Source organism: Phaenicophaeus curvirostris, chromosome 1 (assembly GCF_032191515.1).
Source record: "Phaenicophaeus curvirostris isolate KB17595 chromosome 1, BPBGC_Pcur_1.0, whole genome shotgun sequence".
Lineage (NCBI taxonomy): Eukaryota > Metazoa > Chordata > Aves > Cuculiformes > Cuculidae > Phaenicophaeus > Phaenicophaeus curvirostris.
Genome location: NC_091392.1, coordinates 192797710 through 192824708, shown reverse-complemented (window position 1 = coordinate 192824708; position 26999 = coordinate 192797710). Strand labels below are relative to the sequence as shown.

Sequence of the window (26999 nt, the reverse complement as noted above, 5' to 3'; positions counted from 1 at the left end):
TTGCACAGCAGCTCTCAGGGCACCAAGCAACAGCAGTAAATCTATCACAGTTAATGTTCGTATTACTCTGCTGCTGGCTGACAATGGCTGTGAGCTGCTGCAGAGACACCAGAACAGCCTGCAGACGCAGGATGACGACACTGTTGGCTAAGCTATCTCTTTAAAAAGGCTTGAGTTTCGGCTGTAACTGGCTTGGCTTTCCTGACTGCCAAAGGAAATTTGGTAGCAGGCCAGTGGCCTCTTGAAGCCCTGAATTAGCTCTTAAAGTGCTGTGGAAGTGCTAATTTTAATATATAATAATAAAAAACCTTGAACAATCTAGGAAGAATCCTGCATTGGCTGATAGTGTATATGTTTTGCCATCGGTTGCCTCATTCTTGTCAATTACTAAACCAGGCCAGATTGTACTCAAAGCACAAATTGTGCTAACTTTAGGCGGTAGAGTTGGACTTGGATTCAAACTAGAATTGGAAACCATATACGGACAGTTAGTGTTGAAGTTTCTCTCCAGTCATTATAGATAAATTTTAATTTCGGGTCTCTATTCATTGGTGTAATTATAATTGCTTCCACCTAAGTCAGACTTGTGCACACAGATATGATGGACAGAATTTCCATGCTGATGTTCTTATGGCTTAGTTTGTATTCCCGTTTCTGGATGACCAAAGATTTCCATGTGAGTGCAGTAAAGGCTTTTTTGGCTGGGGAAGGGAGGTATCTGTTGGTAGTTGCTTCTTCTGTGACATGAAGTTCCTAAAATTTTAATCCTTGAAGGCTTAACTTCAGATGTGTTCGTGATCTTACTGTTACCATATTAAAGTTATTGAAACAACAGTGAACATACTGGGATTGCAAGAAAGAAAACCGACTGGTACTGGTTGACCCAATGTAAATAGTGCTATTTGGCATCAAGGCAGCTGTGTTTAACTGTAGGGGTTTTTTTTATATTGCAAGAAATGACTAGATGGTGTTTGGCTTAAGTTTCTTATTAAAAACAGATTTGATTGCTGAATTAGTTTGTATAGCAGGCTTTGCAGGTTAGGAATATACTTTTTACATATAGATTAACGGAACTGAAATATCCTAGTGTATGTACTGGTTTAAGAAGTCTGAATAGTTGTTTGTTCCTTATACTTGAGCATGGACAGAAGAACTTGGAGCTGTTATGAAATTTGTAGTTTGTTAGCTGAGTATCACGATGAGGAACTTGTATGGCAAATGACCCTTCTAACAATCAGTTTCATAAATAATTTTTCGAAGATTAAACCACTTTTTTCAGCAGTCAGATTTTGCTACATACGTGGTGTGATATGAAGACTTGTAGGATTGGAAGGGAGAGAAAGGAAAAGGGAAACGTTCATATCCTTCCCATAAGCTTTAGTTTTACATAGGGCTTTCTTATGCCCAGAAAGAAAATGTTCCATACTTTTGGAAAGGGACAGGCTGGAAACTGTTGAAGTAAAGAACTTGGACGCTGCTGTATGATGTGACAGCAGAGCTCTGAATGAGGTACAGGATGGACAGCAAACCTTGGCTTGGACCTGTTTAAGCATATGTTTTGTAGTCAACAGCCTCAAGATGCATTTGGGAAGGTGGGGAGGTATAAGTAGTAGTTCACAGAAGGGCGTAAGTGTTTCCAGGAGGTCTTGGTACTCCATGAGTAGCGTGAGCCTGCACCCTTCGGTAAGGCAGTGCTGTTTGCCTCAGCAGCCTTTTTCCAGCCAGCAAAGCCATGCTGCTCGATGTATAATTTAGATGAGATACAGCTATCCCTAAATAGCTTTTGGGCTGCTTATACTATGAGCAGTCTGAGAAGCTCTAGAGAAACCAAAGGAATCACTTAGTATAATTTGAAACAAAATCCGCGTCGCTCAGGAGGAGCAATAGCATGAAGGAACTAAAGGTGCCTGACTTACATATTATAACTCTAAGCCAATGCATTTAAAAGTCTTAAATTGCAATGACTTTATTTAATATTACTAGCAGTGATTGTTCTCTGTTGTATGTATGTAATCTCTCTGTAGCTAGGTGGTTTAGGCACTGTCCTCACACTTATTAACCAATATATAACGTGTGCGGTTGAATTGAGGTGAGATGGTTTGGGAGGGATTTATGTTTTGTGGTTACTCATACCAGAAGCATGTAGCCTGGTTGTTTTGGTCTTGCTGCATACAGACCATTAAAAACCGTTAGCAAAAAACTTTAAATAGTATGTCTGAATTGCCTATGAATCTGGAAGAGATTAGAGAATGTAGAAGGAAGGAGCTTAGGTCCTTGACTCCCAGCAAACGTGTAGCCTTCCTTTAGTAAAATTAAGCATTCCTATGAAGAGGCAGAGATTTTTAATTTTGGTCAAGTAGAGATGATCATTAAAGCATGTATTGAAACAGGCTTGACCTTCTCATTATGTTTGCCTGGAAAAGCACTAATGTCGTGCAGTAGGTTATCTGACCACATTTTTGCTGTTGAGACCAGACCTTAGTTAAATGCTTATCCTAGCAGCAAGGCTGCCTGAAAATTATCTTTACAAAAGGAGAAGCCATTGGTAGTGAGACTAGGCATGCCTTAAAAGACATAGTTGATGTTTTCAGACCAACTCTTGTTTGTTCCAATGAATATGATAATTTCTACTCTACGTTGAATTTAAGGAAGATGTTAGTGCCTCTCTAAACCTGTTTTGTCATTGCTTTCTTCTGCCTCTGTTTTTGGATTTTTTTTTTCCCTTCTTCAGTAAATATGGCATATAATAGTTTTTTCTTCTGCACTATGAAGCTAGGGCTAATAATCAGAAACACATCGTCATCTTTTCACATATCAAATATGATTCAATCAAGAAACCCATGTTTTTATTACAAAAGGGCCCGTAGCATATTTGAAAATACTAAAGGATAGTTTGTGCTCTTGGCCTGGGTTAGCTGTGTGTTATCTGAAGAATACTTGCACTTTTTAAACAGTGCTCACGGTAACTGTAGTGTGTATGTCTGCTTGATGTTAACAGTATTGTAACTTGATTGTTACATGAGATCCCTACATGAGACCTGTTCTCTCATCTACAGTTTTGCCTTATCACCATCTATTGATTTTAAGAAATCAAAAGGATGTTTGGTACTTAATTGAATTTAGAGATTTCCTGGTTTGCTTTAGATACTTATTTATAAATTGTGCAAGTTATGATTCCTCTTTTAATGTTTATTTTAAAATAGAAGCTGACAATCTAAATTTGTATTATTGCTGCTGGTTTTGAAGTGGCTGGTGCATTCATCATTAGGAGACATGTGGGAAGCCTTCAATACAGCTGTAGTGTCTCTTCTTACAGGCTTCACAGAGCCCAGTGTGCAATTAAACAGACTCAGGTAACTGTCCAGAAGATAGGAAGGGAGATTGAAGAAAAGCTGAGATGTACATCTACAAGCAACGAACTGGTAAGTTTAATTATTTAAAACCAGACTTGCTGAAGAATCTGGCAGTTGTTGTGGCCATAAGCTTATTTTTCTTTTAGCATTTGAACTTGAAATCTTTATTTAAACTTGCCATTTCTAATGGGAACTTATCAGAGAGGTGTAATGTAATGGATTTTAGATTTGTGTGTGTTACTCGGATGGATAGATTGCTTATTCTGTTTTTACCTTTATTTTGTATAATTGCTTTTTATGCTATAAAAGCGTTAACATTACACAGTGCATAAGAGGTTTATCAGGAAAACCAAACTTTTAATGATGTAGGTAAATCGTAACAAGAAAATGTGGTGAATTTATTGAGACGAGTCTGCTGGCTGTATCTTAGAATCATAGAATAGAACCACAGAATCATTTAGGTTGGAAAAGACCTTTAAGATCATTGGGTCCAACTGCAAACCTAACACTGCCAAGTCCACCACTAAATGATGTCCCTAAGCGCCACGTCTGCACATCTTTTAAATACCTCCAGGGATGGTGATTCAACCACTTCCCTGGGCGGCCTGTTCCAGTGCTTGACAACTCTTACAGTGAAGTAATATTTACTATTATTCCATTTAAACCTCCGTTGGTGCAACTTGAGGCAATTTCCTCTTGTGCTATTACTTGTTACTTGGGAGAAGAGACCAACCCCTACCTTGCTACGACCTCCTTTCAGATATTTGTAGACAGCGATAAGGTCTCCCCACAGCCTCCTTTTTTCTAGGTTAAACAACCATCTTCTTGCATTTGGGTGAACTGAGTTAATGTCAAATCTGTCACTCAAGTGATATGTTCATTTTAAGCAGGAATTGTATTAGATCTTGTAACAGGAAAAGTGTACTGGCACTACAGGTTTTACTTTCTGCCCAGAAAGACTAAGCTCAGTTGACAGAACAAGAGTTGCTTGTGGTGACCTCATTGGTAGGCACTGACATGTGTCTGGTGCCTTGTATAGGAAAGGGCAAACTTGTGAAGTTACTTTATTGATTTAAGGTGGATTCTGGTTTGACAGATCTCAGCTAATTTCCAAAAGCATCAAACTGCTTTAAAGGTTTGAGAAAATGGAAAAATGGGAGGTTTTTTACTCACTCCTAATTACAGGATTCTATTATACACAAAGAAACAAAAAAGTCAACCTCCTTAAGGGGCAATATAACATCTTCTCTGAGTGACTCCAACTCAGAGTTTCTTTGCTTTCTGCTGACATCTTCAATGTTAAAATGTTTTTAAACATGTTTTTTTCAGTTACAGATATCTTTGTTCTTTCATGCAAAGGCTTTTCCTTTATGTGTGAGCAAAACTATGGCAATGATTGTACACGTGATGCAACTTTTTAGCAGCCATGGTCTATGGTATAAGGCAACAATTACCCATTTTTTTTTTTCCCTTTGTTTAGTGGTGGAAACTCATGTTGGGTTCCCGTTCCACTTTAGAAACGTGTGAACTATAGTTTCATTCCTTAATATTGAGTCATGTTTTCTGCTGGAGTCTTGAACCAGGAGGGTGAGCATACATTGAAGCAAATATGAAGTGGAGGGAAGAGTTCAGCCAGAGCTGACTTTTTCTTTCAGGCAGCTAGCGAAGTAATGTTATCTCCATCAACTGCTTGAAAAAATGAAAGCCGGCAAAGTTATACAAAGTGAGTGTTTCATAGTACTTACACAGGACTTGCTCACAAGAATGTCTGATTGCCCCTTTAGGTTTTGAACTCTGTCATGGGTGTGATTGGACTGAAGAGATACAACTTTTCCTTCTTAAAACTGTTTCCAGTTATTCTGAACAAGTATATATTAAACAGGGTACATATTCCTTCCTAGGAAAAAAAAACCCACAAAACACTCCCCCGCCTTCCCTCCGAAACAATAACAAAACTCATCGCTTGTAATAGAAAATGCTGTTTCACTAAGCACATGGCAGGACAGTTTCTTAGTGAAGACAGTGCACCAAAGGAAAAACAAATTCTTTCTAAACACAGGAACAGATTTAGAGTAGGCACAGGGCAAATCCTAAACTTTTAAAGATGGACTCTTTCAAATATAATTGTGTGCAGCGATGTAATATGCTCCCTGCTACATGTTTTTCCCTTTTTATCCCTTTTTTCTTATCACCCTGAAGCTGGTAATTGGATCTAATAATGCAGCTCAGACATTTCCAGCGTTTTTCCAGCCCCTCTGCCTAAATTTAGTATGGACTCTGCATTGCTCGTTTTATCCTGTTGTTGCTGGACCCTTTGCCAGGGAATGAATGCTTGTTGTGCTGCTAGTGTTCTGCTGTTAGTCTCTAAGTACTTGTCCTCAGAAGCTTCCCCCTGCCTCTCCTTCCTCTCTTAATTTCTGCCCTAGGCCCCATTGCATCACTGAGCAGAGGAGAGGAGATGCATCTCAAAGGCGGAACAAGCACTGTGGGGCAGAGCTCAATTTCTCTCCTTTCAAAGCAGCGAAGTGATTAGGCTCTTTGGTAATCTATTGCCTGTGGTAATCTAGGAGTTCAGCCTTTGATCTGGCAGAGGCTAGTCTTGTCCTGTTTTTCCATTCCTTTCTATCACCCATTTTATGGAACAGTTTGTGTGCAGAGAAACTTTTTTTATTATTATTACTATTATTATTATTTAAAATCTGTTTTTCTTCCAATAGAAAAAGGAGAGTGAATGTTTACAGTTGAAGATCCTGGTTCTACGTAATGAATTGGAGAGGCAGAAGAAGGCCCTTGGTCAAGAAGTAGCCTTGTTGCATAAGGAAAAAAATACTTTGCACGACAGAGGCAAGCATAGAAATGTTACTGTTTCTATTGCAGATATTTATAATGTGCTGATTGGAAGAGTAGTAGCCCAGCTTAAGATAATGGTGACCAAAATGAAGGTGCTGGGGTCTTTTTGTATTTCTTTTTGAGTCTGGCTCTAATGCGTATGTGTTTTTCTTTATCTGAAGTATGCAGCCAGATATAATCTCTTCATCATCTGTGTTATACTGGATTCTGGATAGATGTTTCTGGTATCCAGTCTCGATATAACTTTTTAATGTGACACTGCTCTAAAGCAATCTTTAATCTGTGTTTAATTAAAATTGTATGAGAAAGTCAGAAGAGCTGTACTGTAATGCAGTAAACAGTTGCCTGATGCAGGCACATTTTAGTGTCACGAAGGATGTTACTGTGACCAGAATTCCATTCTAACTGTTAGAAGACAAAAATCCCTTGTAATGGCTTATTACATAAGTGAAAGGTGAAATGCTTGGTGGTCTTGGCATTTTGTTTTACTTGAGAAGTGTCTTATAGTAAAAATGCTACATCACTGTCTCTGGAGCTCACTGGAGACTGAGCTACATGACTATCTGAACTTGTTGCAGGTCTCTTGAGTTTTAGTGTGGGTTTTTTTTTTTTTTTCAATGCTTGGTTGAGTCTAAAATAATTACTCACTATTAAAATTGAGGGGTTTGCCATTTACTTAATTCTGGCTGTACAAGGATTGAGTTGCCTTAGCTAAGTTACTCCACTGCTGTGGACATGAGAGGAACAGGTGTTAAGGGAGAATGAGGTTTCATTGGTTGTATTTGGCTGGTGAATGGTGTATGGCACATGAAGACTTTTATTCTTCCTGTGCTCTCTTTCCTCAGTTTGGCAGCATAACATGAAAAATGGGCATCTGAGAGTAAATGAAGGATTATTGCCAACATTTGTGTCAGTATCTACTTCTAAAACTTCAATTAACTGCAAAAATACTTGACACTAATTTCTTTCTTGCTTCCTCTTGTTGTTTAGAAAATGCATTTCAGACTGAATACCAGAAACTTCAAGAGCGTAATGAATCCCTGCATGAATTAAGAAAAGAATGCACTGCTAAGAGGTAAAAGGACCTATGTTCTTCTGCAGTTGTAAAGGAAACAATAGGCTTGAGAGTAGGATATTTGAAGTGGGACTTGTGGCACTAAATTCTTCATAGTGTCCCCCCAGAATTTCCATTAAGACATCCCTACTACAACTTGTTGATGTCTAAAGTGAAAACAAATGGTGGCAAGTCTAGAAAAGTAGAAGACAGATGCTTGATCACGTGTGTAGACTGTGATAGCACTTTTAGGTCTGTTTGGGTGAAACACAACTTTGTAATACTAAATTGTCATAGTCAAAATATGCCTATAATGTGAAGTACAACCGAAAATGAAAAGTTAGCTTTGTCTTCTGTGGTTATCTTTGTAGAATTACCTAGCTTTTTGGGGAACGAGAGGTGATATTTGTGAAGATGCAGAAGGGATACAAGGTCTTGATACCTTTATTTAAAGTTTTTGAAGAAACTAATGTTTTTGGGATCTCTTTTTCCTCAAAGAGAACTGTTTTTGAAGACAAATGCCCAGCAGACTATCCGATGCAAGCAGTTGCTGTCGGAGCTATCCTATATCTACCCTATTGATCTGGTATGTTTCTAGTGTTCTAAAAATGTGCTTGATTTGAAATGAACTTCCTGTTTGTTACACTTTGAGCAAAAACGGTGTTTTATTTGTGATGAAACTTGCTCTTCACTCGTGCTATTCTTTTCCGCTTTCTCGGATTTGGTCCTTAGATTTCAAACCTCGGGGGGGGAGGAATTATGCCAACATCTCTCAGATAGTCTCTACTATAAAAGTAGAATAGCTCTAACTGTAATTTAACGTATACTTTCAATTTTGTTTACAATTATGGAAAGTAACCCTGACATTAGGCTAGATGAACTTATGTGAACAGAGTGCGCATAAACAGATGTCAAAATATTGAGCTCCAAAATCTGTTCTGTAATGAATTGATTAAGATTAAGCTCCTTCTTAAAAAAATTGCATTTATTGCTGAATTCTGTGGACTGTCAACTAAAACAATATGTCAAAATCACTCAGGGTTTCATTGAATGTGTAGCTTTTTCTTTACAAAAATGCTTTGTTGTCATCAGATTTTGTGCAGGTTTCTGTTTTCTGGATTTTATTGTCCTATTCTCACTTTCCATTGTTGATTTTAAACTTACAGAATGATCAAAAGGATTACTTTGTTTGTGGAGTCAAGCTTCCTAATTCTGAAGACTTTCAAGGTAGCTGGATGTTCTTAATTTAGTTGTTACAGTTGAACCTTCATCTAAACTTCATAAAACTAAGTGAACTGTTAGCAGTGACTTAGGATCCAGATTTCTGTCTGGAAAGGTCTAAACTCAAAGCAAATTTACACATTATTTATTTCTACTTCCTAGGTAGTACAAAGGAAATTACTGTTGACTCTTATAAAAGTACGTCTGTGTTCTAAGACAATACTGAAACAGTGGAACAGGTCACCCAGAGAGTCTGTGGAGTCTTCATCCTTGGAGATACACAAAACCCAACTGAATGGAGACTTGGACAACCTGGTGTAGCTGACCTTGCTCTTCCAGATCACTTAATGATTCTGAAAAATATTTCATATAATAGAATCAGTAGGTTGGAAAAGACCTGTGAGATCACTGGGTCCAACTGTACTTGTCCATTACTAAATCATATCCTTAAGCACTTCATCTACTAGTCTTTTAAATGCCTTCAGGGATGGTGACTCAACTGCCTCCCTGGACAGCCTGTTCCTGTGCCTGATAACCCTTTCAGTGAAGGAATTCTTCCTAATAACCAATCTGAACCTCCCCTGGTGCAACTTGAGGCCGTTTCCTCTTGTTCTATCCTTTGTTACTTGGGAGAAGAGGCCAACACCCACCTCCCTACAACCTCCTTTCAGGTAATTGTAGACAGTGATAAGGTCTCCCCTCAGCCTCTTTTTCTCCAGGTTTCCTTAGCTGCTTCTCCTAAGGCTTGTTCTACAACCCCTTTACCAAATTTGTTCCTCTTCTCTGGACGCAGCGTAGGACCTCAATGTCTTTTTTGTAATGAGGGGCCTAAAACTAAACACGGGCTTTGAGGTGTGGCCTCACCAAAGCTGAGTACAGGGACACAAGCACTTCCCTTGTGCTGCTGGCCACACTGTTTCTGATACAGGTCAAGATACCATTGGCCAGCTGGGCACACTGCTGACTTGTATTTAGTCGGCTGTCAACCAACACTCCCAGGTCCTTCTCTGCCAGGCAGCTTTCTAGCCACTCTTCCCCAAGCCATTTGTCTGACCTAAATTTCCATTGTGACTACTTTCAGTCCATGTGTCTTGATGGGATGATGTGCACAAAATCCCCATTCCATTTGTTGTAGTTCCCTGTTGATTTACCAGATAAATATCTTACATAAGTAAGACTTTAAAGCTGCCTGACAGCACAGGGTATTTTACAAATGAGCTTCCACTCTGTCTACAGTCATCGTATTGCAGAAGCAAATATATAATATGCCTGTCTGTATAACAGTTGTACAGGTAACTGTGTGCATTCATCTGCAAATGTTTGATGTGAATTGGAACTTCATTAAAATCCCTTTAAGAATTTCTTCCTCACATTACCTGCTAACTTTGCAAGACATGGTTTCTTGGGCAAAACCCTCAATCAGTTGTCCAGCTCTTTAAAGCCATCCTGTAGGTATTAACTTATGCTAACAACATGTGTATTGAATGCTAGAATAATGGAGAAATAAACTTTATAACAAATCAGTTTGTCAGTATGATAAAAATCAGTCTATTGCTTTGTTTTCCTCATTGCACTAAATGTGGCAATGAACTCAGTTTGGTTATGCTTGAGAAATCAGTGGTCGCATTTTCAGTTTACTGGTATTAATTCCTTGCAAAAGAACTACTAATGCTTTATCAAAGTCTATAGAAATATGATATTTTAAGGAAGAAGTACTAAGCATTCAATTTGATCAAATATGCAGTTAAACTTAAAAACTAGCTGACATGTATCTTATTTCAGACTCTTTACTAAATAATATTATTTATTAAGAAATTATTTCCTAAAAAGCCAGTTTTGCTGCAAATGTTGATGACTTTTTACAAAATCCTTTTTGAAAGGGATGTAACTTCAAAATCCATGTATTGTGTTTTGTTCTAATAGAGCTCTATATGATTTCATAGTCATTGTTGTACATCACTAGAAGCTTTCTTAAGTCCTCTGTGTAGGTGACTTCCTAGGACTCTCTTGTGCCTCAGAAGGGATGACTGTGTATTGTTGTGTTCACTTCAAAGAATTAAAACAGAGCAGAACAGAAAGAAAAAGCCCTTACATGGCTAAAGGATGTAATTTGAATTGCAAGACCTGTGTATGTTCCTGGCAGGTGAGGCTTTAAGGTTGAAACCTTAAAAGTCAAATAGAAAACAATGCTTTAAAACGATGAGTTAATCTAAGTTCTTCCAGTTATTGGCAGAGAACAGAGTTCTTACCCTGGGGTCAGTGTCTCTCCAACTGATCTCACGAGTGAATGAAGTTAGGGAGGAATGCAGCTTTTCCCTGATCCCGGTCATACGTGTCAGCTACATCTAGAAAAATGCAGAAAGTTTCAAGACTCGGATTTTGTCTTGGGAGTTTTGTTTCACTTTTCCCATCTCTTCTTTACCCTCTTCCACCTAGCCAAATGTTGAGTAACTTTTAGCTTTGAAAGCGTGAAATTGGAAGGAGAACAAGTTATCACCCATTTTATGTTGCCCTTTAGTGAAAGAGGCAAACAGTGAACTGCAAACAATTGTAAAGCAGTCTAAATTTGTTTCAGACTTGCATCTGTTGTTAAGTTATAACTTCTGATAGCTTCATTAATTATATAATTCTCTAAGCAATAAGGATGAACTTGTTCTGATCCTGCAGTGAGACCTAATTGATAAAATAATGGAATCTTTTTGTTGCTGACAGCAAAAGATGATGGAAGCATTGCTGTTGCCCTGGGCTACACTGCTCACCTGGTTTCAATGATATCCTACTTCTTACAAGTGCCACTCAGGTATCCTATAATTCACAAGGGCTCCCGGTCTACAATCAAAGATAACATCAATGACAAACTGACGGAGAAAGAGCGAGAGTAAGTATGTCATAAATAGGCTTATGTACTTTATTCAAAACAACAAAAAACCACCCTCAAGTAATTTTGGGTGGTCTGAAATGACAGAGTTTGAAGTTATTTGTTGTCGTGTTGGGATTCTGTGATCTAAAAGAGTAACTAGTCCAGCTTTCTCATTCTGAGTCTGTTGGCAGGCCTAAACCATTTATTAGGCTTCTAATAATGACAGAAGATTTAAATAGTGTGTCTTATAGGTAAGTTCTGGCTCTTGATTGGAAAACCTTGTTTTGTGTTTTGCTTCTGGCTATGAGAATAAGCTGCAGATAACAGGTGTAATTCACTGAAGAGTTACTGTCAGTACTGGAGAAGTTGTTGATTAAACATGAGAAAATAAATAGCTTTCTTTAATGCAGAGGATTTTAACTAAAATCTGTAAATGGTTGTCTGTTATAAATTGACTTAATATGTAATGAAGAGTTTTTCATCTGGTCTCTAATCACTGTCTTTTAACATGTAGCTATGCAATTGTTATTGTGCTACCAAAACTATTCTACTGTCCTCAAATCCACTTTCTGAATGCCTTCCCCTGCATTTTGCCTATTTTCCCACTGTCTTTGCACCTGTGTGTTCTTACATGAATATAGTGGCAATTTACTAGTAAAGCTTCACTTAGTAGCCTGCAACAACAGAACTCAAAGGAGTGCAGCACTGACCAGCTTGGGGAGGCCAGCTGCTCCACTCCAATCCTCTGTGTGCATGGATGGCTGCAAGGTCAGGCCTGCAGCACTAGTAACTGTTTTGCGTACGTAGGGTTTGAAAAGGGAGCAAAGGAAATGGCTGATGGCAAATGAATTTGTGCAAGTTATTGCTCTATTGACAGGAAGCCTGTAAAAAAAACTTCCTTGGAAGTATGCAACTTGTAATGTTTTAACACTAATTCCTAATAGTCCAAATCAAGATGGAAAGGGCTTATTTGGTGTAGTTGACAGGATTGAGTTGCTTGGGGTGTCTGATTTCTCTTTGAAGCTCAGTGACTTTTTGGCTAGGCAGCAGAGGTAACTTGTCTTTAAAGTTAAATTCACTGAGGTCTTTCCGTCTTTACACAATAATATATGCCTATATAATTACATCTTGCAAATTAATTTTGATACCATTTTAATGACTTATCTAAACACTTCCTGGGTAACTTAATAGGAGGTTAATCTGTTTTGCTTTAGTTTAGTTCTCTAAGCATATGATCATACTCCTTCCTGTACATCCCTTTCAGAAGGGTGGCAACCTAGGACATTTGTGTCTGGAAAACATATTGCTGAGGAGCAGAGCTGCATGTGTGTGGGTGTATAAAGATTAAACCAATTTCCTGTTGTCTGAGACAGATTGGAAGGTTTAATCCTTCAGGCTATAGCCTCCCAAACCCTCATGACTTAATGCTTTATTTCACAATAGATTTCTGAAAAGGACAAAGTTTAGCTAAGTGTATGAATCCCTGTTGGGCCATTTACCTGTGTTCTGCAAGATTTTTTCAGGATTAGCTCCTGCCCAAGATCTTCTCTTCCCAGCTATTGGAGAGTCAGTCTTACCAGCTCTCAAAGGACTTCAGTTGCTATAGAAAACCTTAAATGTTTTAACTTGCGGTTTTCTTTCTAAGCTAATAGCTCATGTTCTCACCTGCTCCTTACTGAAGTGAACATAGCAATTAACAGGCATTATTAAATTTCTTTATTTCAGTGATCTGTCCTTTAGCAGTTTTTTGAATTCGTATGTAAACTGTTGAGTAGTTACAATGAGGTTTTTTTCTATACTCAGTCTTTACTATAACACATAGCATCACGTTTATTGACTAGGTTAAACGTTTTACTTGGCTTCATGTAGATGTTTTGGACTGCAGAGATCCAAAAAGAGCTCCTAAAAATCATGCATTGGGGGAATAGTTAATGTTTTCACCCCAAAGCAATTTCATAAGTACATGTGTTTGTTTTTAGTGTCATACAGTATAAATGTTCTACTTCACTTTCAAGTTCCTATGTCAGCTTTTTAAAGGCTCTATTATAAGCTGCTTAAATATTTTGAGAGCTTTCAGAATGTAAGTTGTGTTTGGGAAATACTTTATCTACTTCAGATTTGTTTACTTGGATGATCCTTACAGGTCACTTACATCTCAAAGTTCTTGTAGAAAGTATTCAGTTATGTCTGTTACGCTGGAACTTAAGAATGTACAAAAGAAGTAGGAGTTTGAGATGAGGATTCGGCACTTGTGTCTGGCCGTATTACTGAAGACAGAATGGGGTGTAGAATACCTGCCAGTATCATACAATATATGGTCAGCTTTGTACTTGCAGAGTTATTAGTGTTTCTAAACTATTCAATAACTGTTCCCTTCTTGTATTCCATAAAATAGTTTTGGTACTACTAAAGGGCTGTAAGTTTCCTTCCATAAATCTGATTTTATGACAATCTAAACTGCCAAGGCAAGAATATGATTTTCACTAAATGTCTCCTTAATGTGCTTCTTCAGTGGTCCATTTTGACATCTCCTGAGTACAGGAAATATGAAGGTAGAAGAAGTACTGTTCCTCAGAAGTTCTGGAGTCTGAAAGATTTTAGAGCAAATAATGGATATATAACTCCCAAATTTAGCTACTTAGAACAGCAGCATGTTCCTCACTCCAGTGGGAAGCATGCTTGCTGAATAAACCACCTAAATTCCTTGGCGCTTTTCTTGTGGTACTGAAACCTAGCACTTCATCACATTCTTATAAACATAGTAAGAATGCTGAGATTAAACTATTTATGATATCTTCTGGCAGTGTCTGTCAAGATCTGCATTTAATGCTTCTATTAGTCTGCTCCCAGATTTTTAAATAAAGAACAGCTTCCAAAAGCAAAATAAGGATTGTTATGTCTGGAGTGAGATATACTTTGTGAAGTTGCCTGTGTTGGTGTTGCTGCTGTTGTCCTGTTTTTTTTATATAGGCTTCCCTTCAGTTTTATTCTTTCAGTGCTGACACAGGCTGAACGTCTCACAAAGTAAATGCTTGCGTTTTCCTGTCTGGAAGTGTACTGAATCTTTTGAAACAATATCAGCCTCGTTGTTAATTTTGAAGTGAATGCAGTAAAGCACAATTATGCCGTCTTTTTAGGAGTCTTCTGGCATCTCTGACTTAAAACTACGCTCGATTGCTGCTTTTTAGAATTGAAGCTTCATGTGACACTTCTACAACCTGTATTTTTGCATTCTCATTCATACTATGTCTACTGTGTCTTTTTAAACATTTTCAGGTACTTGCTTCCCTGCTAGGTAGTTTGGAAAAGAGAATGGTTTCAAGATACGGTTTTGCTAACGTTGTTTCTTTATGGTAATAATAAAGAGAAATCAAATGCTGTATACTGTCTTCTCTGGCTCATGCTACACCTTCTTCCCACCAAGATGCATTTAGAGAGGATTAGAAAATTATCCGTAGCAAGAAAGTAACCATCCCAAAGTTGTAATTTGGGTTAAGGAACTAAAAAATGATGGGGTAGGATATATGATTTAGAAAAGTTTTGTATTTAAAAGTCAAAAAGAACACCATAGTTTCCAAGTTCAGCTGCAGAGGGACATACAGGCATTTCAGAGTTGTCTGATGGTAAAGAGGGGATGCTTTTTTGGTTGGTGTTGTATGTTTAAATATTGAACTTGTTGCCACCTAGTGTTACAAAGGTCAAAAATATATATGAAGTTTAAAAATAAAATAAAATAGTAAAAAAACCAAATGGGCCATAAACAGTCATGGAAGAAGCCTGATCTAGTCTGGTGTATTTTTTTCAGAAATATTTGGCATTAACTGACCCAAGATAACAGTTAACTACTGCAAAGATTTTCTTGGCATTTTATAGTTTATGGAACAATTTAAGGTATTTTCTTCCAATCTGCTTGACAAATACAGCTACCAACAGGCGAAAGGATGCACAAACAGCTGTGATATAGTCTTAGACATCTGAATTCAAAGGCGTCAGGCCTCTTTGTGGTTATGTTTTATAATTTGGCTTTTTTTGTACCTGAGGAATCAAGACGGTTGTCAAGTGGCATAAGCAGGAGTGAGGCTGCGCATGCTGCCATTTACCTGTGGCTTAGCTGTTGGGAACACTTGAAGAATTGGACTAGACAGCTTGCATTGCCAGAGCTCGGTCTTGTGAATGAAATCAAGCTTCAGAAGAACTAAATATTGAGTACAATTTTTATTTTTCTGGACAAATAGCTTTAGGTGTTTGAATTTATGTATAAAGTAACAGTAGTGAGCAACAGTTGAAGTCCTTGTTAGCTTGCACAGATTTGTTTCAAAACTATTTGTGTTATTCATTTTTGAAGAAACGCCTCTATGGTGTAAGAGTGGGAATGGCATTAGTAGCGACAGTAGGCAGTTTCATGATTGGTTCCCTGAGTTGTCTAGCTGGAATGACTTTTGTTCTGATTGGTTTTGTTGGCACTAGATGATCTTTAAGGTCTCTTCCAACCCAAACCATTCTATGATTCTTGTCCTGCCTGGATACCTTCTGTTGTCACTTTCCAGAAACTGTTTCTGTGATGGAGTTACACCTCAAAATTGTCTTTTTCTGGAACTCAAACTCATCGTTATTGCAAACTTTAAGCATGCCAGAAGATTGTAATTAGTAATTTTTTTGTCTTGATGTATAATTTAGGTAGCCTTTCTGGAAATAGCTGTTCTGAGCTAAGGCTGTGAAGATCTACTGGCATCAGACTTGATCTGTAAACAAAGTCCAAGTGCATCCAACCTCTCATATAATAGAGGCACTGCAGCACTCAAAACTAGCTGTAATTCTGTGGGTGTCAGTACCTTAAAGGCCAGTTTCATTCATTGCCATAGCCCACGTGGGAAGTGCCAAGGTATGAATAGTAAAAAACCATCATCTTTCACTGGGACGAGGCAGTCTTGTAGCAACTGAAGAGCGTATCAATCATGAAACATAGCTGCCCTCATTGGATCTTCAGACTGGTTCTGGATTCCTTAAGGATGTAAAGCTATGAGTGAGTGAGTGTATTCTAATACAGCTTTGGTATAGATAAAACCATGCAAGGCTGGGCTGAAGGGCTGCAGCGCTGTCTGTGGTGAATATTAACGTGTCTGCATGGCTTGCTGATTGAGCCTGGAATTCACACCAGCATGTTGGTTTACTCTAATTTGGGTTGCTTTTAATTTGTTTAGGGAGCCAAATTCCAGTGAAGTGAAAAAGAGTAGTCAGGCCAGATGTACTCTTAATCTGTTGTATGTCCAAGCAGTTTACTCAATTCATTGGTGTTGCATTTTAGACATACTCATTTGTACCAAGAAAGAGAACTTCCATTATGTGGTATGTGATTCACAGTGTTGTCATGCAATCTGAGTTACTGGTAGTGTAAGTTCTGATGTAAAAAGTTTCACTTCTCAGTCCTGCGAGCAAAGGTTGTATCAAAGCCAGTTCTACTACAGGACTGCTTCCAAATTACCTTTCTCAATGAACTGTGTTGTCTTTCACTTCTTATAAGTGTGACAAGCTGGATTTGCAAAGAGGAGGAGATAAGTGTTGATGAAGAGGCAGTTTTGGAGCATTTAGAAACCACTTGTTGAATAAGTGCAATGTAAAATTGTCACTTGCTACTACAGCCTCGCTCCTGTTTCAAAGAAGGGAGAAAATTTCAGCTGTAGTAGTCTTGCTGCAACTGCTGACTGTTACTCCTTTGTTCCTGGTCACAGATAAGTCACTTGCAACAAAGCAGTCTGAAAAATCATGACACAACCAAGTGAAGAATTAAGTTTTCACTGACATTAACATCTTCCAACTCAATAGAGAAGTCTTTAATCACATTTGATACTTGGTCTGAGATAATAAAATGGCAGCTTTGTGAAGAAATTTTGGCAAACTTTAATCAGATAGAGGGAGATGGTTTGTTGAGAAATCTAATAGCTGTCGAAGCAAAGTTGATTCTTTGTGGTAGATTGAGTGTGTGTTGAGTGTTCGGCTATATTGCTTAAAGAATGCTTTTTGCCATGAACTTATCTTGAACTGTATTTTTATGTTTCACGTTCTTGAGAATACTTAGCTAGAATCAAGAGTTATTTTATTCTTGATCACTGAAATAATACTTTTGCCTTCTTTGTCAGCAAATATTACTGTGTGTAGATTAAGAATCAGACCAGGTGTTCTTTAATAAATTTAGGGTACTGTTAATACTATTTCTGGGAACTAGAAGCTTTTACATGTTCCTGGCCAGTCTGAGAAAGCAGATTTGTTTACTGCGTTAGATGAGAGCACTAACCCCAGACATGTACAGCTGAGAAATGTTTCTGTGAAGACATACTAGTCTTAATTTACTCCCATAGGAACATGATACTCCTGATGAGATTATTTTTCAAAACATTACTTCATTTTTCAATAAGCAGGGACTTGACCTGTATAAAGTGTCCTCTAGTTATAAATGTGGCTGGGAGATATAAAGTTCTGGTAGCAAGGTTGTTTGCTCTGTCCTTACAGATAGCCCTTGTGTTGCAGTATCCATCATAGCATGTATGTAGCAAACCTTGAATTCAAGCTGAAGTTTGTCATGGAAGTGCACAATCTACAAAAAAACATCAGTGTTGCTTGTTCTGGGGCTTGGTAGCTGTGTTTCTGAGGTGTTTGAAAGCGTTATTTGCTAAGCTAGTAGAATGATACCACCTTGTATATGTTGGTGAATACCTTATCAAGAACTGCCCGACTTTCATAATCTGGGTCTTTGCTTGCTTTTCCTGTATACAGCCTGTACATATTAAACTATTGTATGCTTTCCAAGAACAAGGTCACAGCAGTTACACTTCTCAATAGAAAGATGGCAGTGCTTCTGTTTTCGATTATCTTCTTGTTGAGCTATTCAGATAGGCATTTTGAAAATTCATTTCATAAAGTTAAACTGCCAATATGTTTTCCTTTCCCAGTAAACTAATTATCTTTGTATTCTGTAAAGCTTGAATGACGCTATGCTTTTTTCACTTAGCAATCTGTATTTTTGTCATCAAGTTTGTTTTACAAGTATAGCTCTTTCTCTTAAGTAGAAACTAAAAACCGTAATCACATCTGAATTCACTTGTGATTTGAGATTAATATTCATATCTTAATCGCATCTCTAACAAAGCAAAGTGCACACTTGTAATCTTTTTCTCAGCCTTTTCATTTTATGTCAGCATTTCTCACTAGGTAGGGATCTTACATTTTTGTTTAAAAATTTTACAATCATACTGATTGTTGACAGACTACTTAGCTGTTCCTAGTAAGCTAGTAGTCACCTAAGGTCATTTTGTGGCCTCCACCATCAACTGGTAGCTTGATCTAAAAAGGATCCAAAGTGCTCTGTGTTGCATCTCTGTAATTGAGAAGTCTGATGAAGAAGGTATTTTTCATACCACTAGGTTTTAGTTGTGTTTCTTCCAATAAGCGCTCAGTTGCCTGGTTATGGTACTTAAGTAAGTGCCAGGCTCTGTTCTGAAGGCGATATAACCACAGTGCGTCTTATCTGAGAAGGAAGCAGGTTTTTAAGCTTCTTATGCCTTGGTTTTCTGGTGGAGCACCAAGAGGTTGGAAGTGCTGGGTATTTTGGTGCTGGTGGCTATTTAGCAGCTACTTTTTCCTAATACTTGATTGGAAGTGTCCTGTGGGGTAGTGGTTTCAAGTGAACTGGCTGGATAATGGTAGTCTTCATTTTAAGAGACTTTCAAGGTTTGCTTTATTCTGGTTGAGAAAAGTCACAGTGCTTTTAAATAGCACAAGCTTTCTCCTCTGGATACAACATTCCTTTACAATGAGCAAACGGGATGTGGTTAGGTTGGAGGGAAAACACTAGCTCCTTCCTCCCCTGCCTGTCCCCTTTACAGCCCCCAAAAAGAGGGTGAGGTTGAAATAACTCAAACTTCAGTAAATATTTAAACCTTGTTCTGGTACACTCCTCATACTTCAGTCATATCAAGAAAGAACTTGTGTCTTCTTCAGGTCATTATCTTATCTAGATTGGACTATTTAGTTCTATCCTTCTATAGTGTGTCCTATCTGTGGACTTAAGCTTGAAATTCATCATTTTCTAAACTGCCTTATTTTTTGGTGGTGCTGTGTGAGGCATAGTTGTTTCCCACATCTGATGGCTAACTCTCTGCTATCGCATCTGTGACTGTTACAGTCACAGAAATTAAATCAGTTCTTTATCTGTATATTAGTGAATAATGGGGTTTCAGCTACGTTCTGCCAAGTCTGCTCTACAACTGCCTCCCAGGAGCCATTCTGCTTACTGTCCTTGAAAATAAGAAGTGGAGGAAAAAGCCACGTCAATTTTGTTCTCTGACAAATTCAGTGGATGCAGTTGGGCAGGAAGCAGTCTAGGATACAACAAATACCGTGATGTCAAAATACAGTAGTATTGCCTTCATTTCATAGGATCATAGAATAGTTTGGGTTGGAAGGCACCTGTAAAGGTCATCTAGTTGAACTCCTCTGCCGTGACCAAGGACATCTTCAATGAGGTCAGGTTGCTCAGAGCCCCATCCTATCTGACTTTGAGTATTTCCAGGGATGGAGCATCTACCACCTTTTTGGGCAACAAGTACCAGTGTTTCACCACACCCTCATAAAAAATTTCTTCCTACTATCTAGTCTGAATCTCCTCTGCTTTAGTTTAAAACTGTTAAACCTTGTTCTACCTGTTCCAGCTGATAGAGACTCCCCAACCTGAGGAGATGCAATACTGGACCTTATGGTCGCCAGTACAAGCGAACTCCTCAGTGATACTGGGATCGGAGGCAGCCAGTGCTGCAGTGATCACACCCTGGTGGAGTTCAAGGTCCAGAGGGATATGGGACAGGTGAGGAGTTATAGTCAGGACACTAAATTTCAGGAAAGCAGACTTCCAGCTCTTCAGGGAATTACTAGATAGGAACCTCTGGGACATGGTCCTCTGAGACAAGTGGGTGAAGCAGAGCTGGAAAATATTCAAGGATGCTTTCCATAAAGTGCAAGAGCGCTCAGTCCCCGTATGTATAAAATCAGGCAGGAAAGGGAAGAGACCAGCGTGGCTGAGTGGAGACCTGCTGGTTAAACTAAAGAAGAAGAGGGAAGTGCACAGGCAGTGCAAGCAGGGACAGGTAACCTGGGACGTGTATAGGGACGCTGCCCAGTTGTGTAGGGAGGAAGTCAGGAAGGCCAAGGTGCAGCTGGAGCTAAACTTGGCAAGGGAAGTAAAGAGTAACAAGAAGGGCTTCTACAGGTATGTCAATCAAGGAAGAAGGTCAAGGAGAATGTACCCCTGCTGATGTTTGGAAATGGTGATCACATACCAACAGATGAGGAGAAGGCTGAGGTACTTAACAACTTTTTTTTGCCTCAGTCTTCACTGGTAACTGCTCTCCTCACCCCTCCTCGGTCATGGGAGAGCAAGGTGGTGACCAGAGGAATAACCCCCCTCCCACTGTAAAGGAAGATCAGGTTCATGACCACCTGAGGAACCTGAACATTTATAAGTCTACGGGACCTGATGAGATGCATCCCAGAGTCCTGAGGGAATTAGCAGATGTGGTTGCCAAGCCACTCTCCATGATACTTGAAAAGTCATGGCAATCAAGAGAAGTCCCTGGTGACTGGAAGAAGGGTAACATTGTGCCCATATTTAAAAAGTGTAGAAAAGATGACCCTGAGAACTACTGACCTGTCAGCCTCACCTCTGTGCCTGGGAAGATCATGGAGCAGATTCTCCTAGAAGACATGCTAAAGCACATGGAGGATATGGAGGTGATTAATGGCCAGCATGGCTTCACCAGGGGCAAATCCTGTATGACCAACTTAGTGGCTTTCTATGATGGGGTAACCACAGCAGTAGACATGGGTAAACCAATGGATGTGATCTATCTAGACTTATGTAAAGCCTTTGATGCGGTCCCCCACAACCTCCTTCTCTCTAAATTGAAGGGTGATGGATTTGGTGGGTGGACAGTATGGTGGATAAGAAACTAGTTGGAGGGTCGTGTTCAGAGAGTAATGGTCAATGACTTGATGTCCAGATGGAGATCCGTGACAAGTAGTTTCGCTCAGAGGTCCATACTGGGACTGGTGCTGTTTAATATCTTCATCAGTGATACAGTCAGTGAGATTGACTGCACCCTCAGCAAGTTTGCAGATGACACCAAGCTGAGTGTTGTACTTGCCCCATCAGAGGGACGAGATGTCATCCAGAGGGACCTGGACAGGCTGGAGAAGTGGGCCTGTGAGAACCTCATGGAGTACTGTGTCCAGTTCTGGAGTCATAGATGATTCTTGAGGTTCCTTTCAATTTGATATTCCGTGATAGTATGAGTTAAGGATGAATTCAGAGTAGCAGCAGTCCCTGCAGCCCAAGTTAGTCACATTTCTTCACAGCTTCCTCTTGACAACTATACGAAAGCAACGTGATGCTATCAGAGAAGGATATAGAGCTGTTCGAACAGGTCCAGAGGAGAACTACAAAGATGATCCGAGGGCTGGAGCACCTTCCCTATGAGGACAGACTGAGACACTTGGGCTTGCTCAGCCTGGAGAAGAGAAGGCTCCGAGGAGATCTTGCAGTGACCTCCCAGTACATGAAAAGAGCCTACAAGAAAGCTGGAGAGGGACTATTTGTAAGGGCTTGTGGTGACAAGACAAGGGGGAATGGCTATAAACTGGAGAAGGGCAGATTTAGACTAGATGTTAGGAAGAAATTCTTCATGAGAGTGGTGAGATACTGGGACAGGTTGCCCAGGGAAGTTGTGGATGCCCCATCCTTGGAGGTGTTCAAGGCCAGGTTGGATTGGGCCTTGGGCAGCCTGATCTAGTGGGAGATGTCCCTGCCCATGGCAGGGGGTTGGAAGTAGATGATCTTTAAGGTCCCTTCCAACCCTAACTGTTCTGTGATTCTATGACTCTATAGCAAGAGGCCCTGTTAAAAAGTCTGTCCCCACCTTTCTCTAGGTACTGAAAAGCTTCAATAAGGTCTCCCAGGAGCCTTTTCTTCTCCAGGCTGAACAACCCCAACTCTCTCAGCCTTTCCTCATAGGAGAGGTGTTCCAGCCCTCTGACCAATTTGGTGGCCTCTTCTGGACCTGTTCCATGTCTTTCCTGTGCTGAGGACAACCGAATTGGATGCAATACTCCTGGTGGGGTCTCACCAGAATGAAGTCGAGGGGCAGAATCACCTTCCTTGACTTGCTAAGTTTCTGATCTTCGGTTAACTATTGGATAATGAAGTGTTCTTAAAACATACATGTCCTTGCTGTTAATTTAGCTTGCAAAGCCACAGATATAAACAGTTTTTGAACTTTTGCATCACTTTGAAATTTAAGGTTATCTAAAACTATTTCAAACTAGATTTGGAATTTTATTTATATTTGCTAAATGGGATGCAATATGCTATTTAAGTTGTACCACACTTCAGCCTGTGAAAAACAGTTAGATGTGATGTGTAAAAATCATTATTTTACTAACTTCTTCCCTAAAGAGTTTCTGAAGTAGAGATTAAACTTTGAGACTTTAATGTAATTTGGGATATAGCAGAAGTCTGAACAGAAAACAGAATGAAAGATCTAAAACATATGGTGTAATACCAAAGTAGAAACAGGTGAAAGCATTTAAAAATGAAGCAATTTCTTAGGCTTTAAAAATAGTTTGTATTAAAGACAGGCGGTTATAGACAATAAAAATTGGCCACCAATATATTGGTACATGTGTGATTTTTCTGGATAGAGAGGGAGTTCATAAATCATAATACACAACAGTAAATGTATTTGGACTTGAATTCATAAGAGATATTTGAGGTCTGAAATAAATGTATGGAATAAGAGTTCTTTCAGCTTTTCCTAACAGTTACCATCTGACTGAAACGAGTCCTGTGGTGATTTACTGCATGGTCATCAAACACTGAAGTTAACTATGTAAAAAGCTAAAGATTAGCTGAAGATATAAAATTGAATGAGCTCTTGATGGCTGATAAGTATTTGTCTCAGTTGAGAAATGAAGGACAGTGAAGAGAAGTTATTAGTGGTTAAAGAAGAATAATTGGGACACTTTATTTATGAGTTGTAAGAGGGCTGGTGCTAATGCTTAAAATGCTTAAAAGGCTAGTCGCATCTTTAGCTTTGAAACAGACCTCTGGTTTTCCAGAACCAATATGTGTGGGCAGTCATAAGCAATCTTTAAAAGACTTTTTTTTTTTTTTCTGTAGTAACCTTTCTGATTACTAATTATATCAGTATTGGTGAGTAGCTCTGGTTGGAGACAGTGTAGTAGCAAATTTCTGCCCATGCTCTCTTATCAAAACCAGTCGTTTAGTCCATATATTCAAAAGCCAGAAAGAAATGGATTAAACCACTTTCTTTTACTGAGAAGTAACTAATACTTTTTATAAGGAAAAATTCCCACCACAGCTGATTGATCGAAACTGCAGGCATTTTGCCTTAAGCAAATATGAAAAAAGACCTTTGAAAGAGGCTTTCACTACTGTCTATCCCATAAATTTCTGAGTTACTTTCAGCAGCATGTAAACATAGTCTCCTCCATTATGCCTTTAATCGTAGAAAATAAGAGTGCAGTGAGCACTGGAGAGCTATTTAGAGTCTTCCTCCCCCAAGGAGGGATGAAGTTTATTTAGAGGGAAGGGTTACCATAGCTGAGATGCAGGGTGATTTGAACTTGCCTTAGAAATTACACCTCAGACTTCTTTGAGCCTGTGGCTTTATGGTTATATGATGATCTACTTCTGTCTGGATGAACAGATAGTTTCAGCAACACAGAGTGATGGCTGGTAGTCTCACAGGGCACACTGCAGCTTTTGGATCAGGTTGCTGCAGAGATGTCATGGAGCCACAGAGCCTGCTTCCAGCAGAAATGTCTTCAGGTCCCTGAGCAGGTGCAGCTGGCAAAGGCATTTGTTGAAACTCATGGCCGCTTGTCCTATGTATACTAGTCACAGACCACACATGTTTTTAGACATGTTCAAGGGTACACCTTGAACCGAGAGTTGAAATTTGGTTTGGTTTAGCACTGATATTTCTGTTTAGCTATTTACATCTTAATGATTCAGCTGGAGTGGAAATGGTGGCAGTCAGCCACCATTAGTTTTACATATTGACTGGAAATGCATATATTGAGTTTCTTTTTTTTATTTCATAAGAAGACTTTTAAACCAGAGTTGACAGTCTAGTTCCTTGTCTACATTCTTTGTAACCTTAAAGCTTGATTTACTGTAATAAGAGTATACTTCTCTTTTCAGTTTTAGAGGTATACGTGTGTGTTATATCTAAGATTTCTTCCGCTTGACTTAATACTGTGTTAGGAAAAAAAAATCACATTAAATACTACCTCCGAAATAATGGCTCCTTAAGAGTCCTATTGATGGTGTAGTTGGGTGCCTGTAAGCTTGATACCTGTTAGAATGATATTTCTCATACAAGTGTTCAGACTGACTATTTATTTTAAAATTTATCATTTGTGATACAGGGTCCTTGAAGAAGAACTCAAAATTTCATTCTATTGTTGATGGTTGGTTGCTGTTTCTGTAGTCTCATCTTGTAGAAGAGGTAGACTTTCAGCCCTGTGGGTTTTTTTGTTTGTGTTTTTTTTTTTTTTAAGATTTTATTAAAAAGGCTAACTTGGAGTTACTTTTCCTCATCAGGGTAACTTGTGAACCAGGCACATAACCTTTGCCTTGCTTTTTCCTTTTCACAATTCTTTTGGGAGGGTTTAATGAGGGTTAGTACTGTAGAAACTTTCACACAGAGTCTACAGAATAAAATAATACCAATGTTGACACTTCACTTAACCACTTCTTTTAGCTGAGATTTCTTCCTTTTCCACCCCTCTTTGCCTGGGCAGTTTACGAGGAAATTAGAAATTCTTCCTCTTAGGCTTGCACTAATGTGTATTCACTTGAGTGCACCCTTAGATCTATTGGTCTCACTTTGGTGCAGGTAGATATATTTGGTTATGTAGATCAGCAGTACTCTAAGCCTTGACCTGCTTATACTTGTTTGCTTATCTATTGCCTATCAGCAAAACCTCCTTATGTAAATAGACTGAAACTCAGTTGCCCTGTGCACTCCAACAGTCCAGTTCTTAGAGCTGCTCTGTGGTTAGTGGCATCCAGTTGTGTTAAACTACAAGATTTCGGTGCTAAGAATAGTATCTATTTTGACTATTAGGTGCCTTGAATGGAAGAGTTACTTGACTAGCTGTTAATAATGTGCTTCCTTCTGACTTCCATGCTGGTTTTTATTGGACTAGGTTTAAGCTGAAGGGTTCTTTATCCAACAGTTGATGTCTGCTCAGGAAGTGTGGCAGTAATTATTAGGGGATAGGTTGGAAATAAACCAGTTGATGCTGACTTCTTGGAATTAAGAGTGCAGGTGGAGAGGAGATAATGCTTCTTAGGAACCCTCCAAGAAGGACAGGTGTGAGATTACCTCTCTGTGATGTGGAGGCACATCAGCTACCATCTCTTTTCTAAGCTCTGCTAAAAATGAAGTTAGGTAGATATTGTTAAAAGTGCCTTGTAACTCCAGTGTTTTTTGTTCTTTTCCCACTGTCAGCCATGAGAAATGACAATCGCAACCTCTTCTGGTGAGACTAGGAAAGCTTGGGTCTTGAATGTATTAGTGTTACTATAAGCTTTGTGTGTGCTTTGAGGCTGTAAGCATATTGTTCTAGTTCACTGTGGAAGAAACTTTTGTCATTGGGGTATTGCATGTAGAATACAACTTTTGTCTTGAGCAACATGCCATGAAAAGGAAGTTAAGCAATGTGTCTAAAAAAGTAATGCATGTGTATGTTTTGCAGTTTATCATGAATTTGTCTCTATTCCTGCAGTGTTGTACTTCTATCCCAGTGATTCCTATAAAGCAGGAAGAAAACTAAAATTTCAAAAAAATTAATAATATCTCAAATAAATTAATAGAAATTTTGCATTTATCACAGTCTTTCAGTATTAAATAAGCAAAACATAAAGCTTCCAAAACAAATGAAAGTTTTTAAGATTGAGAAAATCCTCTTTATGTTGTCTTAGATCTTAAAGGCACATATTTGCCATCTGTTTAAAACCAGCCTGGCGTGGAGTTTGAATCACTTTTCTAGAGCATTCTCCACCTTCAGAGGTGGAGAGTTCAGAATTCAGAGTGAGAGTTGTTCAATTTCAGCATCTTTGGCACAATTGTCATAGGCCCTAAAACTGCCTTTCCACCAGCCTGGTAGCTTGTTATTCCCTTTAGCGCTGTACTTTTCCCCAGCACAGACTCTTGTCATTGCTGGCACATCAAATGTATTAAGTGAAACAATAATAGCCTTGAGTACAGTGGAAACACAAGGTGCAAAAAAAACTTCAAATGAGGTTAACCTGTTACAAGTTACTGTATGTTGTGGGTTTTGTCTGCATCAAGTCAATGTTCTCTGAACACATCATGGTGTATTAGGGCTGTGTTTTAAGAAGTCTACGCGCTATTGAAAAGTAATATTCCGTAGTCATAAGATAAACATGAACTTATCTTCACAAGGGCACACTTTGAACCTCACTGAGCAGAAGCTGTTTTGTTGGTAATTACTGGCTGCTAGCATGATGTGTGATTTCCTTACAGCATATAAGTGCACTGCTCTGAGGAGGACCAGAGTTCAA

General features: G+C 38.9%; 1 protein-coding gene across 1 annotated transcript in view; it reads left to right on the top strand.

Annotated features, from left to right (window-relative positions):
* UVRAG (UV radiation resistance associated) overlaps positions 1–26999 on the top strand; it is a 103010-nt gene that overhangs the window by 37109 nt on the left and 38902 nt on the right. The window contains exons 7-12 of the mRNA XM_069883291.1: positions 3317–3422; positions 6071–6197; positions 7194–7278; positions 7756–7843; positions 8424–8484; positions 11191–11356. Of these exons, the coding sequence (XP_069739392.1) occupies positions 3317–3422; positions 6071–6197; positions 7194–7278; positions 7756–7843; positions 8424–8484; positions 11191–11356 (633 nt within the window). The remainder of the gene's footprint in view (positions 1–3316; positions 3423–6070; positions 6198–7193; positions 7279–7755; positions 7844–8423; positions 8485–11190; positions 11357–26999) is intronic.